The sequence below is a fragment of the Poromitra crassiceps genome (assembly GCF_964638095.1).
Source record: "Poromitra crassiceps genome assembly, chromosome: 30".
NCBI classification, from domain to species: domain Eukaryota; kingdom Metazoa; phylum Chordata; class Actinopteri; order Beryciformes; family Melamphaidae; genus Poromitra; species Poromitra crassiceps.
The window spans coordinates 7400176-7416314 of NC_139652.1; the positions used below are offsets into that span (position 1 = coordinate 7400176).

The 16139-nt window shown below is 43.6% G+C and overlaps 1 protein-coding gene across 1 annotated transcript; it reads right to left on the reverse strand.

Annotated features, from left to right (window-relative positions):
- Nucleotides 1-5612: 5612 nt before the first annotated feature.
- Nucleotides 5613-7373, reverse strand: LOC310800692 (E3 ubiquitin-protein ligase TRIM39-like; the record flags this gene model as incomplete). The annotated part of the gene is made up of 2 exons (XM_083663307.1): nucleotides 5613-6067; nucleotides 7100-7373. The coding sequence occupies 2 exons, from the start codon at nucleotides 7371-7373 to the stop codon at nucleotides 5613-5615; spliced, it is 729 nt and encodes a 242-aa protein (XP_083519433.1).
- Between the last annotated feature and the right edge of the window lie 8766 nt (nucleotides 7374-16139).

Here is a 16139-nt window from a genome sequence, read left to right on the forward strand (position 1 = left end):
ACTCAACATTTCATTTGACATGAATACAAGATGCATAGACATTATTTTCATTTTCTGACATGGGGATCAGACAGTGTGTGACCGCGGGGAAAGGACGGCTGCTCTGTCTCCAGTCCACAGTCTCCAATGCGCACCGCATGCGTCATAACGCATCGTTATTGCTTGCCGGCATCCAGTCCAATTGCCAATTGCATGGCACCGTAACCCCGGCGTTACGTTTCTGATTTTTTGCTGTTCATCTGTTATTTATGTGATTAATTAGGTAGTTAATTCTGAACAACGCTGTTCATGCTACATACCAAATTAACCGGCTGAATCTTGCGCATCGAACCATGTCTTCCTTTTTCAGATCAGATCAACACAGCAGAAGTTATAGCTGTCTTTGTACAAAGACAAAGACAACATTTCAGATTATTTGGCTTTTTCAAATGGCTTTTTATAATGGCTTTTTGGAAATCCGCCTAGGTATCTCCCTACAAAAACCACTGCCAAATACTCATGTTTTGGTATTTTTTCATCTTCTTTGAGTTGGGATGTGGTAAGGCCTGTGGCTATGTCTCCATTGGGTTTCTAGCCATAAATACAACAACCACAGGTAACTGTTTACACTCTAAAAGTGTTTTTTATTCTAGGCGAGAATCAACCACTGTGTTTGAGCTGGTGTTACTCAGGGTCAGTAACACATAGAGTCATTCTGACACTTGGAACAGAAACTTCAAAGTCTTACCTTTCAGAAAAGGTCAGGCAGTTGTCTGTAACCCTAGCAGTTCAGCCACAGTAAGCAGGCCTTGCCCGCAGCTCGCCTGCTTAGTCAACTTTGCATCACTGATTACATCACTCACTGATGACATCACAATGATGTCACAATGTATATCACATCATCAGTGATGTCACAATTGCTCGAGTGTAACCAAAAACCACAATTGCTCGAGTGACTTCACTGATGATGTCACAATGCCTATGACATCATCAGTGCCTATGACATCATCAGTTATGTCATGAGATGATTTTGGTCAATAATAATGATGTCACTGATGACATCACTGATGATGTCATAGACATTGTGACATCATCAGTTGGACAAAAATGTAAACAAACAGTGCCCACTTTAAACAAACAGGGCCCACTTGCTCCGTTTTATATAACTACACACGCACGCTCGATTCCTAGGCTCGCCCGCCCTGCAGCTTGCCCACTGCACATCGCATACACAGCTCGGCCACTACACGGCCTCGCGTGGTCGATGACATCATCACGGATAATCATGACATCACTGATGACGAATGTCCAAATAGTGGTGGGGACTATTTTAGGTAATCAGAAGAGCGGTATGGACATGTCTCCACTGTCCCTACCATAAATTTGATCCATGATGCACTATAATTTTGTTATTTTCACCTATTCGTTTTCTGAAAATCGCGCTTTTCCCCTTACGAACCGTACTGTACTTATATTGACATGAAGCGTTCGAGACATGCTAGAAATGCACAATATTTATAGTAATGATGATTAAACTCTATTGACGACATTTTTGAAGTCCCCCTCTCCACCTTCTTTTTAGCTGTGACTGACGGACATGGTTTCAGTTATACAGATGGAGAGACTCAGGTTCCTGAGGACCAACTCACTTAAAAGAGTTTGAATGATCTGGGAGCCGTTTCTGGCCTGCCTTGATGAGGTTAGGTTTCTGGCCTGCCGATGAGGTTAGGGCCGACGGGTGACTCCCTCGGTGGACCCCTTGTGTGAAACCATGCACATCTCTTACAAGCACATAAGCAGTCATTTGGCAGACGCTTTTATCCAAAGCGACTTACAATAACACATTTTTGTCAGCAATAGAGCAATCAACTATGCAACACAGTCTATGACAGCTACAACTTCTGAAGGAATAGTGGTAACGTTTTGTTTTTGTTTTGTTTTTTTGTATAAAGTATGTATGCTTTTTCTTTCTTTTCTTTTCCTGTGTCTGAGGGTGTTTGTTTTTAGTTTTTTGATGTTCTGAATTGAAAAATAAAATATTGGAAAAAAAATCTGTGTGTTTGCTGCAACAAGTAGTAATACCATGCCAGGGTTTTTCCTGGCTCAAAATGAGGTGGATATCTGGTCACCCTACGTGACCATATCCCACTTTGTGTGGGACTGCACAGCATTTCCATGCCTTTTCCCATGTCTCACATATTGAGATGATGTCCCATATTTTAATTGGCTCTTGTTTTCCAAAGCCAAACCACTGAGAAAGACTGAGAGAAAGAGACTTTAAATAAAAAAATAAAAAAAATCTCTTGTTCCTGTCTATAGTCTTCTATGACAGACTACCTTTGGGTTGTGGACTGTTGGTCACTACAAAAGAAGACATTTGAGGATGTCATCTTGGGCTTTGGGGAAAAATGATCGTCATTTTTCACGATTTGGTGACATTTTATAGACCAAACAATTAATTGATTAGTCTAAAAATAATCAACAGATTAATCGATTAATGAGAATAATCATTGCAGCCCTACTCAGCATTAGTAACTGAGTGTCCCACGTTGTCCCACACAAACATACTCTTTGTCCCACATTTGCTTTGCTGGGATCTGGTCACCCCAGCTGGTACTTGAGCCCGACTGATTTTAGTGGGGGTCAATTCACCGCTTACACCGCTAATTCACCGCTGAGGCGCTGATATAATTAATGAATGATTTTTTGTTTAAATTAAATTAGACATTTTCTATGTTGATTGTGCACCGATTCAACGATGCAAAGATACTCAGAAGGCTGCTTTTTAAACAAATAACTTTATTAGAGAATATTTAACATTAAAAATAAATTGTCAACACATCGTCGTAATGCCCCATTTACAAATGGCAGAAGAGCTGGAGGTGGCATGAAATTTGAGGGTGGTGGCCGCCTCAGAAAAACCCTGCATGCATCAAAGACTTCTCCTTGTGTTTGATATATACTGTATGATATATATATATATATATATATATATATATATATATATATATATATATATATCATATATATATATATATATATATATATATCCTCCAGGGCTCGACTCTGCTGCATCCCGAGGTCGGGTGCAGGGTGTCGGGCAGGCAGCAGTGCATCACGCACCCCTCTGGTTCTCGGCTCTGAGGAGCTGCATGGGTCTCTGGTGCCCGACAGGGGGGCACCAGGCCTGGGCAGAGGCAGTGTGGAGGTAGGGGGCTGGCCTGGGTCTCTGGTGCCCGACATGGGTGCATCCAGGCCTGGGACGCCCAGGGGCAGACGCTTTGTACCCTGCACCCGACCTCGGGATGCAGCAGAGTCGAGCCCTGGAGGCAGCCTGGAGCTCCGTGAGCTCCAGAGGGGGGGGTGCGCGATGCACTGCTGCCTGCCCGACACCCTGCACCCAACCTCGGGATGCAGCAGAGTCGAGCCCCTATATATATATATATGATATATAGTCACATCTGACCCAGGCACATCACAGAGCTAGCAATGCTATCAGTGCACAGAGCCATAACCAGGCCCGGCGTTGGGGGGGGCCAGACCGGGCCGGGCCCCCCATTCCCCAAACACCACATTTTGGTGTTGGAATGTTGATAATATAATGTTTTGGTGGAAGGTGGAAGCCATATTTTATTAAAGGCTTTTTAAAAATATTCTTGAAGAGTTGCCTTGGACTTCCTTTGTTCTTTCTAATATAATGTTTTATTCTTCTTCCTGTGTCTGAGCTTGTTTTTGTTCTTATGAATGAAAAATTCTTTGGGGTTGGGTAGCCCCCCCCAAGCTAGGGGCAGGCCCCATCTGTAATTTGGGTCTGGAGCCGGGCCTGGCCATAACAAGGGCAATAAGAGTTGTTTCACGTTTGAAATAAAACATACAGTATATTTTTGTTCACTCACAAAGTGCATAAAACAGAATAAAAAAGAGATAATATCAGTCCACAGAACCATAACCATAACAGCATCCAACCAACATGTACGCACATACGCGCGCGCGCGCGCACACACACACACACACACACACACACACACACACACACACACACACACACACACACACAACACGATATCTGAATTTTGTTTGATCGTAGGCCTTTTTGTTTTTTTAAGACAAAGTAAATGGAAACAATTGAATAAGACTGCCTTTATATGATATAAACAAAATTACAGTAGGCTATAATATGATAAGCGTGTGGAGTTCAACGTTTCTTCAACTTTAAAGCAGGAATCTCTAAGATTTCAGTTTGTTCTCTTGGGTGACCTATATGGTGATGAATGGTAATTGCAGGAGATCCAAACAGTGTTGCTATGTGACATTAGTCAGTTTGTTTGGCCATAGTAACCACCCCTAATGCTAGCAGAGACCGGAGAAAAGTAGCTTGTTATCCTACTTCAGTTGTTGGAAACCTACAGTAACCTACTGAGTGACTGAGTCTATTGTGTTAGCTCCGCCCACCCCGTGTCACCACGGACACCAAGTTCATAAATGCTGCAATACTGAAAATGCAAAGGCTTCCATCAATGGGCCATGGGCTCAATCACTATTGTGTTAACGAGTTATCAGACATTTATTTACATGGCAATCTTTGAGATGATCACTTTAACATTGTTTTTGTCATGATAAAACCGAATAATGTTGCCAAGAAGAAAGGTATAGAAACATGAAACATAAGTAACTTTTTTTTTTCATCAACAGGTTTGTCTAATCCTTCTATAGCTGCATTGAGCGCATATTCATCTTCAAACAGTGGTGGAAATGGAGTTTAATGGTTGGGAACGGGGTTCCCAGAGTGATCATTGCTCATCGCCTCTTCCTCAGGGTCCAGGTTTTGCTTTCTTGTAAAAAAAAAGATCGCCAATAGATGTTTAGCACTGTTTCTCTAAAGTGTTTTCAAAAATCTGACCACACCTGAAGGCACCATGCCTGGCTGCAGTCAACACAGCCAATAGGCAGCGCCAGAGCAATCTAGTACTTGGAGAGCATGCAGAGCTCTCCCCAGACCCTAAACCTAACCTCTCCCTAAACCTAACCTCTCCCCAGACCCTAAACCTAACCTCTCCCCAGACCCTAAACCTAACCTCTCCCCAGACCCTAACCTCCCCCCAGACCCTAAACCTAACCTCTCCCCAGACCCTAAACCTAAAATCTCCGGAAACCACGCCCACCCCTGTATGAACGTACATTTTAAAATTTTGGAGCCGAAATTCTAACATAGCAACATTGGTCCAAAACGTTGCTATTTTGCAATTGTATGTGAGACTGTGTTGGCAGAGTAGTAGAGAGGACAGCATGAAAGGAGCAGAGAATAGTAGGAAAACATGGATTTAGAAGCTGAATAAGCAGTGTCAATAACAATGTTCCAAGTCTGTCATGAATAAAATCAAGGGGGAATCAGTAGATCTCAGCAATCTTATTTGAGTAACTTTTGAAAGAGATTGCTATGTAGCTGTCATGGAAATGAGTAAGATCAATAAGAAAAAACATTCAAGCATACAGAAATAACATATCAGGCAGGGGGGTGGGCCGTGCCGCGTCCGGGGACCCCCACCCTGTGTAAGTCTGGTTCCCAGAGCAAATCCTGGCCATTTCCACCACTGTCTTCAAATGAAATCCTCTCAGAGAAATCCCAATGATGTCTAATCCGTGCGATTGACAGGAGAGATGATCATAGGGTCGGCGGTTTCACCAGGTTGATACCCGGGACATAAGTATGGGTAGAGTTTCTCAATGAAGGTGCAGTCAGTAATGGATAGCTTATGAATTCCAGCATTTACGTCATAAAAGGAGACCAGACCGCCCTCGTAGTCCACAAACACCCCCACCCTCTGGGCTGAGTACTTGTGCAGATTGTACTCTCTCTCCATAGCCCAGTAGCCTTCACAGGGGATCGGTGGGACTCCTTTCCTGTTGACCGACTCTCTGGCCACTCCCATAAAAATCAACCGAGTCTTCGTTTCAATCTGAACCTCAAAGTAAAATCTTCCTGATGAGAAGCCTTGCTTTCCTAACACACAGGGAGCAACAGCAAATCTCTTTGGGCTGTCTTTGAGCTTCTTCTTTACATCGCCCTGATTTACCCGTTTCCCATCATCTGACACGATGAGATATGGATTTGCTGTATCAGGATCCAGAGTCACATTAACTGCATACTGCTGGACCCAATTCAGCGTGTGGTGGTCTTCAGTGCGCGAGATAACAAAATGCTCTTCAGTGCGTGAGAGAGCAATGTGGTCTTCAGTGCGTGAGAGAACAAAGTGATGTATGATGATGCCGAGAATCACGAGCATGACCACGATTATTATCTGCTGGCAGCTGGCTTTGATTTGATCTGACTTACTGAACTGAGCAGCCTCTTTCCTCAGAGTCTCCTCCAGCTGAGCCACAGCTCTCCTCACAGCCCCCTCATATGATGAGTGGACACTGACCTCTGTCCAGTCCTTGATGTGAAGAGTGTTCAGGGATGGGAAGCTTTGGAGGAGGTGGAGGTGGTCTTCAGTGCGAGAGAGCTGCTCCATCTCAACGGTTCTCTTCATCAGCTCTGAGATTTCCTGTGCCAGCTCTTTGATGAAACCTCCAGCCTGTTTCTCTGTTGTTCTCTGCTTCTCTTTAATCGTCTCAATGAGCTCGGCCCGGCCTCTCTTCACAAACCGCATCAGAGGAGTCTGTGGAGAGAGGCCTGTCTGCACAGACTGGATCAGAGCCAGGGACGGTTCTAGCCATTTTGGTGCCCTAGGCCTATGCCTTGAGCGGACCCTGATGAGAGCGTCGAAGATATCTCTGCTCTCTGCTATCTCTCTGAATGCATCTTCCTTGCTGAGCTTTACTGAGTGTTCGATCTCCTGGATCTTCAGTTGTCTCTCCCGGATCTTCTGCTGAATTTCAGCCACTATCTTCCCCAGCTCAGCCTTCTTTCCTTCGATATCAGAACAGACAGAACAGGAAAGCTCCAGCGGTCTGCCATGCATACACATCCTGGCTTCCAGGTTCTCCACAGGATCGATCAGCATGTGTTTTTTCAGGCCTGCGATTCTCTGATGAGGCTCCAGGTGAGTCTCACAGTAGGAGGTCAGACACACCAGGCAGGACTTCAGGGCCTTCAGTTTGGTCCCAGTGCAGGGGTCACAGGGAACTTCTCCTGGTTTGGCTTTCATCTCAGCTAACTTCCTGGCCTGAGCAGCCATCTCATTTATGAAAGTATTGACATGCAGCTCAGGTCTTGTCTTGAAACGCTGATTACACAAGGGACACTGGCATCGGACACGAATATCCCAGTGCTGTGTGATGCAGGCTTTGCAGAAGTTGTGTCCACACGGTATGGTCACTGAATCAGTGAACACATCCAGACAGATGGAACACAGAAACTCCTCTTCAGATTGGAGACTGGTGGCAGCAGACATATTTAGACACAGAGACCTGAAATGGGAGTGTAACATGTCAGTAGTGGAAATAAATTACATAGTTCTTGAATATTACCATAGAAAAACATCAAAGTTAGATCATTGGAATACTAGCAAACGTGTTTTTAGTTAAATTATTCAATTGCACCTCATTGCAATCTTAATTTGACAAGACTATCAATGCAAAGCAGGGAAAGATCCTATCTCTGCACAGTAAATATTGTACTCACATAGTTTTATTTTCCTTTCAAGAGAAAGAAAGACTTTTCTCATCTGCAGTGTTGCGCCTGAGAGAATGTTCAGGCCTGCTGGAAAAAGAGAGAAAGCAGTGTTACTTTCAAGGTCCACAGGTGACCAATAAGAACCACGGAGATCTCTTTCGGGAGCAAAACAGGCAGGAGTAAGGCAGCAGATCAAGTATGTGGCAGTTGAACAACAGGGAATCGGAGATGGAACATCACTTATTTATATCTTGGCATGTATGACATCACCGATGACATCACAGCTGCTGCTATGACATCACCGATGACATCACAGCTGCACTTATGACATCACTTATGACATCATCGATGACCTCACAGCTGCAGTGGCATCCTTGATGACCTCACAGTGGGGTGACACCGATTACATGCACAAATCCAAACTCTCTACAACCTTCCAATCCCTAGCTATGGCCACTTTTACCTAGCCCCGCCCCCTTCCTTGATGGAACGGACGGACATGAAGTCACAGTGACCTTGAATTTTGACCTTTCACCACCGAAATCGAATCAGTTCATCCTTGAGTCAAAATGGACGTTTGAGCCAAATTTGAAGCAACTCGTCGAGGCGTTCCTGAGATATCACGTTAACGAGCATCGGACGGACATACAGATGGACGAACAACCCGAAAACATAATGGGCCCTATCTTTGGAAAAGCATTAATTTAGTGCTTGTGCGTGTTTAACGCCGGGCACAGTGCAACAGTGCCGTCCTGCACCGAGAGCTCTGTAGTTTATTCCAGACACTTCCGGGCATGCGCGGCGGCAAGGGGGCGCTACCGCGCTAGGGTGGCATTGAGCCCCCCCTGGAATTAGCCAAGCCCTCCCTAAGCCCCCCTGGAAATTTCTTTGGAGAAAAACAAAAACTTAATTTATAACAACTAAACTAGGCTAATACACAAATATTCTGAAGTTTATTCTAAAAATATAAATTAATTAAAAAAATAATACACTGATCGATGTATTGGTGTTGTGTTCATCCTAGTAGTGAGAATTCCCAGCCTCCGTGGTACACTTGAACACACCATTTACACACCTGCACGCTGCACAGACACAGACACAGCACTGAGCGGACTCGGAGACATATTGGAAGAGAAGAGAAAAAGAAGATTGTTTTGATAGTTGACGATGCGTCTGACCTGACCCAGGTAAATGTGCTTTTGTTTTTGCAAAGAGTGAATGAACCACACACTCAACATTTCATTTGACATGAATACAAGATGCATAGACATTATTTTCATTTTCTGACATGGGGATCAGACAGTGTGTGACCGCGGGGAAAGGACGGCTGCTCTGTCTCCAGTCCACACTGTCTCCAATGCGCACCGCATGCGTCATAACGCATCATTATTGCTTGCCGGCATCCAGTCCAATTGCCAATTGCATGGCACCGTAACCCCGGCGTTACGTTTCTGATTTTTTGCTGTTCATCTGTCATTTATGTGATTAATTAGGTAGTTAATTCTGAACAACGCTGTTCATGCTACATACCAAATTAACCGGCTGAATCTTGCGCATCGAACCATGTCTTCCTTTTTCAGATCAGATCAACACAGCAGAAGTTATAGCTGTCTTTGTACAAAGACAAAGACAACATTTCAGATTATTTGGCTTTTTCAAATGGCTTTTTATAATGGCTTTTTGGAAATCCGCCTAGGTATCTCCCTACAAAAACCACTGCCAAATACTCATGTTTTGGTATTTTTTCATCTTCTTTGAGTTGGGATGTGGTAAGGCCTGTGGCTATGTCTCCATTGGGTTTCTAGCCATAAATACAACAACCACAGGTAACTGTTTACACTCTAAAAGTGTTTTTTATTCTAGGCGAGAATCAACCACTGTGTTTGAGCTGGTGTTACTCAGGGTCAGTAACACATAGAGTCATTCTGACACTTGGAACAGAAACTTCAAAGTCTTACCTTTCAGAAAAGGTCAGGCAGTTGTCTGTAACCCTAGCAGTTCAGCCACAGTAAGCAGGCCTCGCCCGCAGCTCGCCTGCTTAGTCAACTTTGCATCACTGATTACATCACTCACTGATGACATCACAATGATGTCACAATGTATATCACATCATCAGTGATGTCACAATTGCTCGAGTGTAACCAAAAACCACAATTGCTCGAGTGACTTCACTGATGATGTCACAATGCCTATGACATCATCAGTTATGTCATGAGCAGTGTTGGGCACTCATTACTAAAAAAGTAATATATTACATATTACTCGTTACTATTTTCAAAAGTAATATTATTACTTTACTTATTACTCCATGCCAAAAGTAATTCGTTAGATACTCGTTATATTACTTTTCCGTTACATTCCACACAAATGGCAATAGGCCTTTTTCACTGCAGCGATTTTGTGTCTAAAAGGCAGGAGGTAACACAGGTGCACCAAGATGTTAATTAGGGCTTCCAACTTCCAGTCCATTTAGGTGTTCCAGTGCTGGAGCCCTAATTAGTTAGTTGGTTGCACCTGTGTATACTCTGTCTTCTAAACACAAATGGCCATTGTGAAAAAGGCCCATGGCGTTTTTCTCATCAAAATGCAGACTTTGCGGTGCGAATGTGTGAACTAGGTCTATTATGTGCCGTTCCATTTAAACTAATCGCTTTGCCAGAGCACAGCGGACAGAGATGCTTGATGAAGAGCACACCTGGCTCAAAGTGATGACTGACAAGATGCAATCTTTTAAACAGCTTCTGTTTTATGCAAACTCAATACGTATAGGCTACATCTTTGCTTAACAAGTTTGTGTCACAAATAACGTTAGTTCTGCAACATTAACATTAACCTGACAATAACAGCAATGTTTGATGTCCACCAGCTTGTGAGTTTTTACGTTATCTCTGTATTTTAACAGTTTTCCGGTTTCTGTTGTGCTGTCCTCTCGTCTCGTAACGTTAACGTTAGGAAGTTTGAGCTTGTGTTTTTCACAGTGGAAAGAGTGTTAGTAGCCTACCTGTCCTGGACACCGTTTACATTTGACTTTGATGTTCAATCGTGTCACCTTTCTTCCCGACAAAAACAAAGTCATGGGAATATATCCAGCCACGGATTTTCCTCCTCGCTCAGCAGGACAGAGAGGGAGGTGTGCCTGCCTGCCTGTTGCCTGGTGCTCGAATGTGCTCTGCGGTGACGTCACCTTGTTTTGGGAGCGTTAAAGCCATGCTGCTTGTGATCAATGAATGCCGACTGCGTGTCGTTTTGCAGCGCAGCGGCATCACAAAATGGACTCAACAAAAGATGTAACGACTAACGTAACGAGCTCGTTTATCTTGAAGTAACTGTAATATTATTACTTATATTCTATAGTAATTCGTTACACTACTCGTTACTTGGAAAAAGTAATATTATTACAGTAACTCGTTACTTCCCAACACTGGTCATGAGATGATTTTGGTCAATAATAATGATGTCACTGATGACATCACTGATGATGTCATAGACATTGTGACATCATCAGTTGGACAAAAATGTAAACAAACAGTGCCCACTTTAAACAAACAGGGCCCACTTGCTCCGTTTTATATAACTACACACGCACGCTCGATTCCTAGGCTCGCCCGCCCTGCAGCTTGCCCACTGCACATCGCATACACAGCTCGGCCACTACACGGCCTCGCGTGGTCGATGACATCATCACGGATAATCATGACATCACTGATGACGAATGTCCAAATAGTGGTGGGGACTATTTTAGGTAATCAGAAGAGCGGTATGGACATGTCTCCACTGTCCCTACCATAAATTTGATCCATGATGCACTATAATTTTGTTATTTTCACCTATTCGTTTTCTGAAAATCGCGCTTTTCCCCTTACGAACCGTACTGTACTTATATTGACATGAAGCGTTCGAGACATGCTAGAAATGCACAATATTTATAGTAATGATGATTAAACTCTATTGACGACATTTTTGAAGTCCCCCTCTCCACCTTCTTTTTAGCTGTGACTGACGGACATGGTTTCAGTTATACAGATGGAGAGACTCAGGTTCCTGAGGACCAACTCACTTAAAAGAGTTTGAATGATCTGGGAGCCGTTTCTGGCCTGCCTTGATGAGGTTAGGTTTCTGGCCTGCCGATGAGGTTAGGGCCGACGGGTGACTCCCTCGGTGGACCCCTTGTGTGAAACCATGCACATCTCTTACAAGCACATAAGCACCTTATGCAGCCGGTAGCACCACGTTGTAATACTGGAATTACATTACATTACATTACGTCATTTGGCAGACGCTTTTATCCAAAGCGACTTACAATAACACATTTTTGTCAGCAATAGAGCAATCAACTATGCAACACAGTCTATGACAGCTACAACTTCTGAAGGAATAGTGGTAACGTTTTGTTTTTGTTTTGTTTTTTTGTATAAAGTATGTATGCTTTTTCTTTCTTTTCTTTTCCTGTGTCATTCAGATTGAGGGTGTTTGTTTTTAGTTTTTTGATGTTCTGAATTGAAAAATAAAATATTGGAAAGAAAATCTTTGTGTTTGCTGCAACAAGTAGTAATACCATGCCAGGGTTTTTCCTGGCTCAAAATGAGGTGGATATCTGGTCACCCTACTACCACCTCCACGGTGGTAGTAGGGTGACCGGATATATCCCACTTTGTGTGGGACTCACTGCACAGCATTTCCATGCCTTTTCCCATGTCCCACATATTGAGATGATGTCCCACATTTTAATTGGCTCTTGTTTTCCAAAGCCAAACCACTGAGAGAGACAGAGAAAGAGACTTTAAATTAAAAAAATTAAAAAAATCTCTTGTTCCTGTCTAGTCTTCTATGACAGACTACCTTTGGGTTGTGGACTGTTGGTCACTACAAAAGAAGACATTTGAGGATGTCATCTTGGGCTTTGGGGAAAAATGATCGTCATTTTTCACGATTTGGTGACATTTTATCGACCAAACAATTAATTGATTAGTCTAAAAATAATCAACAGATTAATCGATTAATGAGAATAATCATTGCAGCCCTACTCAGCATTAGTAACTGAGTGTCCCACGTTGTCCCACACAAACATACTCTTTGTCCCACATTTGCTTTGCTGGGATCTGGTCACCCCAGCTGGTACCAGCTGGTACTTGAGCCCCACTGATTTTAGTGGGGGTCAATTCACCGCTTACACCGCTAATTCACCGCTTAGGCGCCGATATAATTAATGAATGATTTTTTGTTCCGATTCGACGATGCAAAGATACTCAGAAGGCTGCTTTTTAAACAAATAACTTTATTAAAGAATATTTAACATTAAAAATAAATTGTCAACACATCATCGTAATGCCCCATTTACAAATGGCAGAAATCCACAGAGCGCAGCGCTTGTTAGAAAATTTTCCATGAAGACACCTGTCAGAGTTTTGAATTCTCTATGCAGGAAAAACCCTGCATGCATCAAAGACTTCTCCTTGTGTATGATATGATATATATATATATATGATATATAGTCACATCTGACCCAGGCACATCACAGAGCTAGCAATGCTATCAGTGCACAGAGCCATAACCAGGCCCGGCGTTGGGGGGGGGCAGCCTGGGCCGGGCCCCCCATTCCCCAAACACCACATTTTGCTGTTGGAATGTTGATAATATATGAATGTTTTATTCTTCTTCCTGTGTCTGAGCTTGTTTTTGTTCTTATGAATGAAAAATTGAAAAATAAAATAGGGGGATGGGTGGGGGGTTGGGGGGCATTCTTTGGGGTTGGGTAGCCCCCCCAAGCTAGGGGCAGGCCCCCTCTGTAATTTGGGTCTGGAGCCGGGCCTGGCCATAACAAGGGCAATAAGAGTTGTTTCACGTTTGAAATAAAACATACAGTATATTTTTGTTCACTCACAAAGTGCATAAAACAGAATAAAAAAGAGATAATATCAGTCCACAGAACCATAACCATAACAGCATCCAACCAACATGTACGCACATACGCGCGCACGCACACACACACACACACACACACACACACACACACACACACACACACACACACACACACACAAACACGATATCTGAATTTTGTTTGATCGTAGGCCTTTTTGTTTTTTTAAGACAAAGTAAATGGAAACAATTGAATAAGACTGCCTTTATATGATATAAACAAAATTACAGTAGCCTATAATATGATAAGCGTGTGGAGTTCAACGTTTCTTCAACTTTAAAGCAGGAATCTCTAAGATTTCAGTTTGTTCTCTTGGGTGACCTATATGGTGATGAATGGTAATTGCAGGAGATCCAAACAGTGTTGCTATGTGACATTAGTCAGTTTGTTTGGCCATAGTAACCACCCCTAATGCTAGCAGAGACCGGAGAAAAGTAGCTTGTTATCCTACTTCAGTTGTTGGAAACCTACAGTAACCTACCGAGTGACTGAGTCTATTGTGTTAGCTCCGCCCACCCCGTGTCACCACGGACACCAAGTTCATAAATGCTGCAATACTGAAAATGCAAAGGCTTCCATCAATGGGCCATGGGCTCAATCACCATTGTGTTAACGAGTTATCAGACATTTATTTACATGGCAATCTTTGAGATGATCACTTTAACATTGTTTTTGTCATGATAAAACCGACTAATGTTGCCAAGAAGAAAGGTATAGAAACATGAAACATAAGTAACTTTTTTTTTTCATCAACAGGTTTGTCTAATCCTTCTATAGCTGCATTGAGCGCATATTCATCTTCAAACAGTGGTGGAAATGGAGTTTAACGGTTGGGAACGGGGTTCCCAGAGGGATCATTGCTCATCGCCTCTTCCTCAGGGTCCAGGTTTTGCTTTCTTGTAAAAAAAAAAATCGCCAATAGATGTTTAGCACTGTTTCTCTAAAGTGTTTTCAAAAATCTGACCACACCTGAAGGCACCATGCCTGGCTGCAGTCAACACAGCCAATAGGCAGCGCGCCAGAGCAATCTAGTACTTGGAGAGCATGCAGAGCTCTCCCCAGAACTTAAACCTAACCTCTCCCCAGACCCTAAACCTAACCTCTCCCCAGACCCTAAACCTAACCTCTCCCTAAAGCTAACCTCTCCCCAGACCCTAAACCTAACCTCTCCCCAGACCCTAAACCTAACCTCTCCCCAGACCCTAACCTCCCCCCAGACCCTAAACCTAACCTCTCCCCAGACCCTAAACCTAAAATCTCCGGAAACCATGCCCACCCCTGTATGAAGGTACATTTTAAAATTTTGGAGCCGAAATTCTAACATAGCAACATTGGTCCAAAACGTTGCTATTTTGCAATTGTATGTGAGACTGTGTTAGCAGAGTAGTAGAGAGGACAGCATGAAACCAGACTCAAAACCTTCGGTGACCGTGCTTTCTCCCGTGCCGCACCCCGACTTTGGAACTCCCTCCCCCAGACCGTCCGAGACTCTCCCTCACTCCCCACTTTCAAAACCCGACTTAAAATCTACCTGTTCTCCCAAGCTTACAACCTCCCCTACCCCTGACCACCTCCTCCAAACCATCACCCTCCGCCCCCCCATCCCCCCCCCCCCTCTTCCTCTCTCCTGTTATCTTCCCCCCCTCTGCTTCTCCATACTACCTTGCCCTGAACCGCCACTGTCATTTGTATCTGTTCCCTGTAACTGTTGCCTGCTACCTGTATCTGTTGTCTGTTTCTGTTCCCTGTTGCTTGTCTCTTGTTCTCTGTTAAGCGTCTTTGGGTCTGGAAAAAGCGCTATATAAAATAAATGAATTATTATTATTATTATTAAAGGAGCAGAGAATAGTAGGAAAACATGTATTTAGAAGCTGAATAAGCAGTGTCAATAACAATGTTCCAAGTCTGTCATGAATAAAATCAAGGGGGAATCAGTAGATCTCAGCAATCTTATTTGAGTAACTTTTGAAAGAGATTGCTATGTAGCTGTCATGGAAATGAGTAAAATCAATAAGAAAAAACATTCAAGCATACAGAAATAACATATCAGGCAGGGGGGTGGGCCGTGCCGCGTCCGGGGACCCCCACCCTGTGTAAGTATGGTTCCCAGAGCAAATCCTGGCCATTTCCACCACTGTCTTCAAATGAAATCCTCTCAGAGAAATCCCAATGATTAGGCCTTGTCCACACTGATCCGTGGTCTCTGTCCGTGTGCGTTCATTTCTCTGTTCACTTCCATTCATTTTCAATGACAGCTGTCCGACTGTCCGTGGAGCACTCAGAAGCGTACGTATCCAGAAAATTTGCATACGTTTTGATGGACAGAAAGTTGAAGAGGGATGAACTTTTTCTGGATGGACGTATCGGATGGTCGGATGGTCGGATAGTCACTGTCCGTTTAGCCAATCAGAGTCGAGGTCTCGAGAGGAGGCGTTCCGAGATTTGTTTCGACTTTTCAAAGAAGATGGCGGCCGAGGCAGTGAAGGAGGCGGGTCGCTGACACCTTCAAGGTGCTTACCGCCACCTGCTGTACAAGTAGGTTACTTGTACATGCAACGGACATGAATCTATCCGTCTATCCGTTCTGTCCATTTTCTGACGGATCAGTGTGGCCAAGGCCTTAGT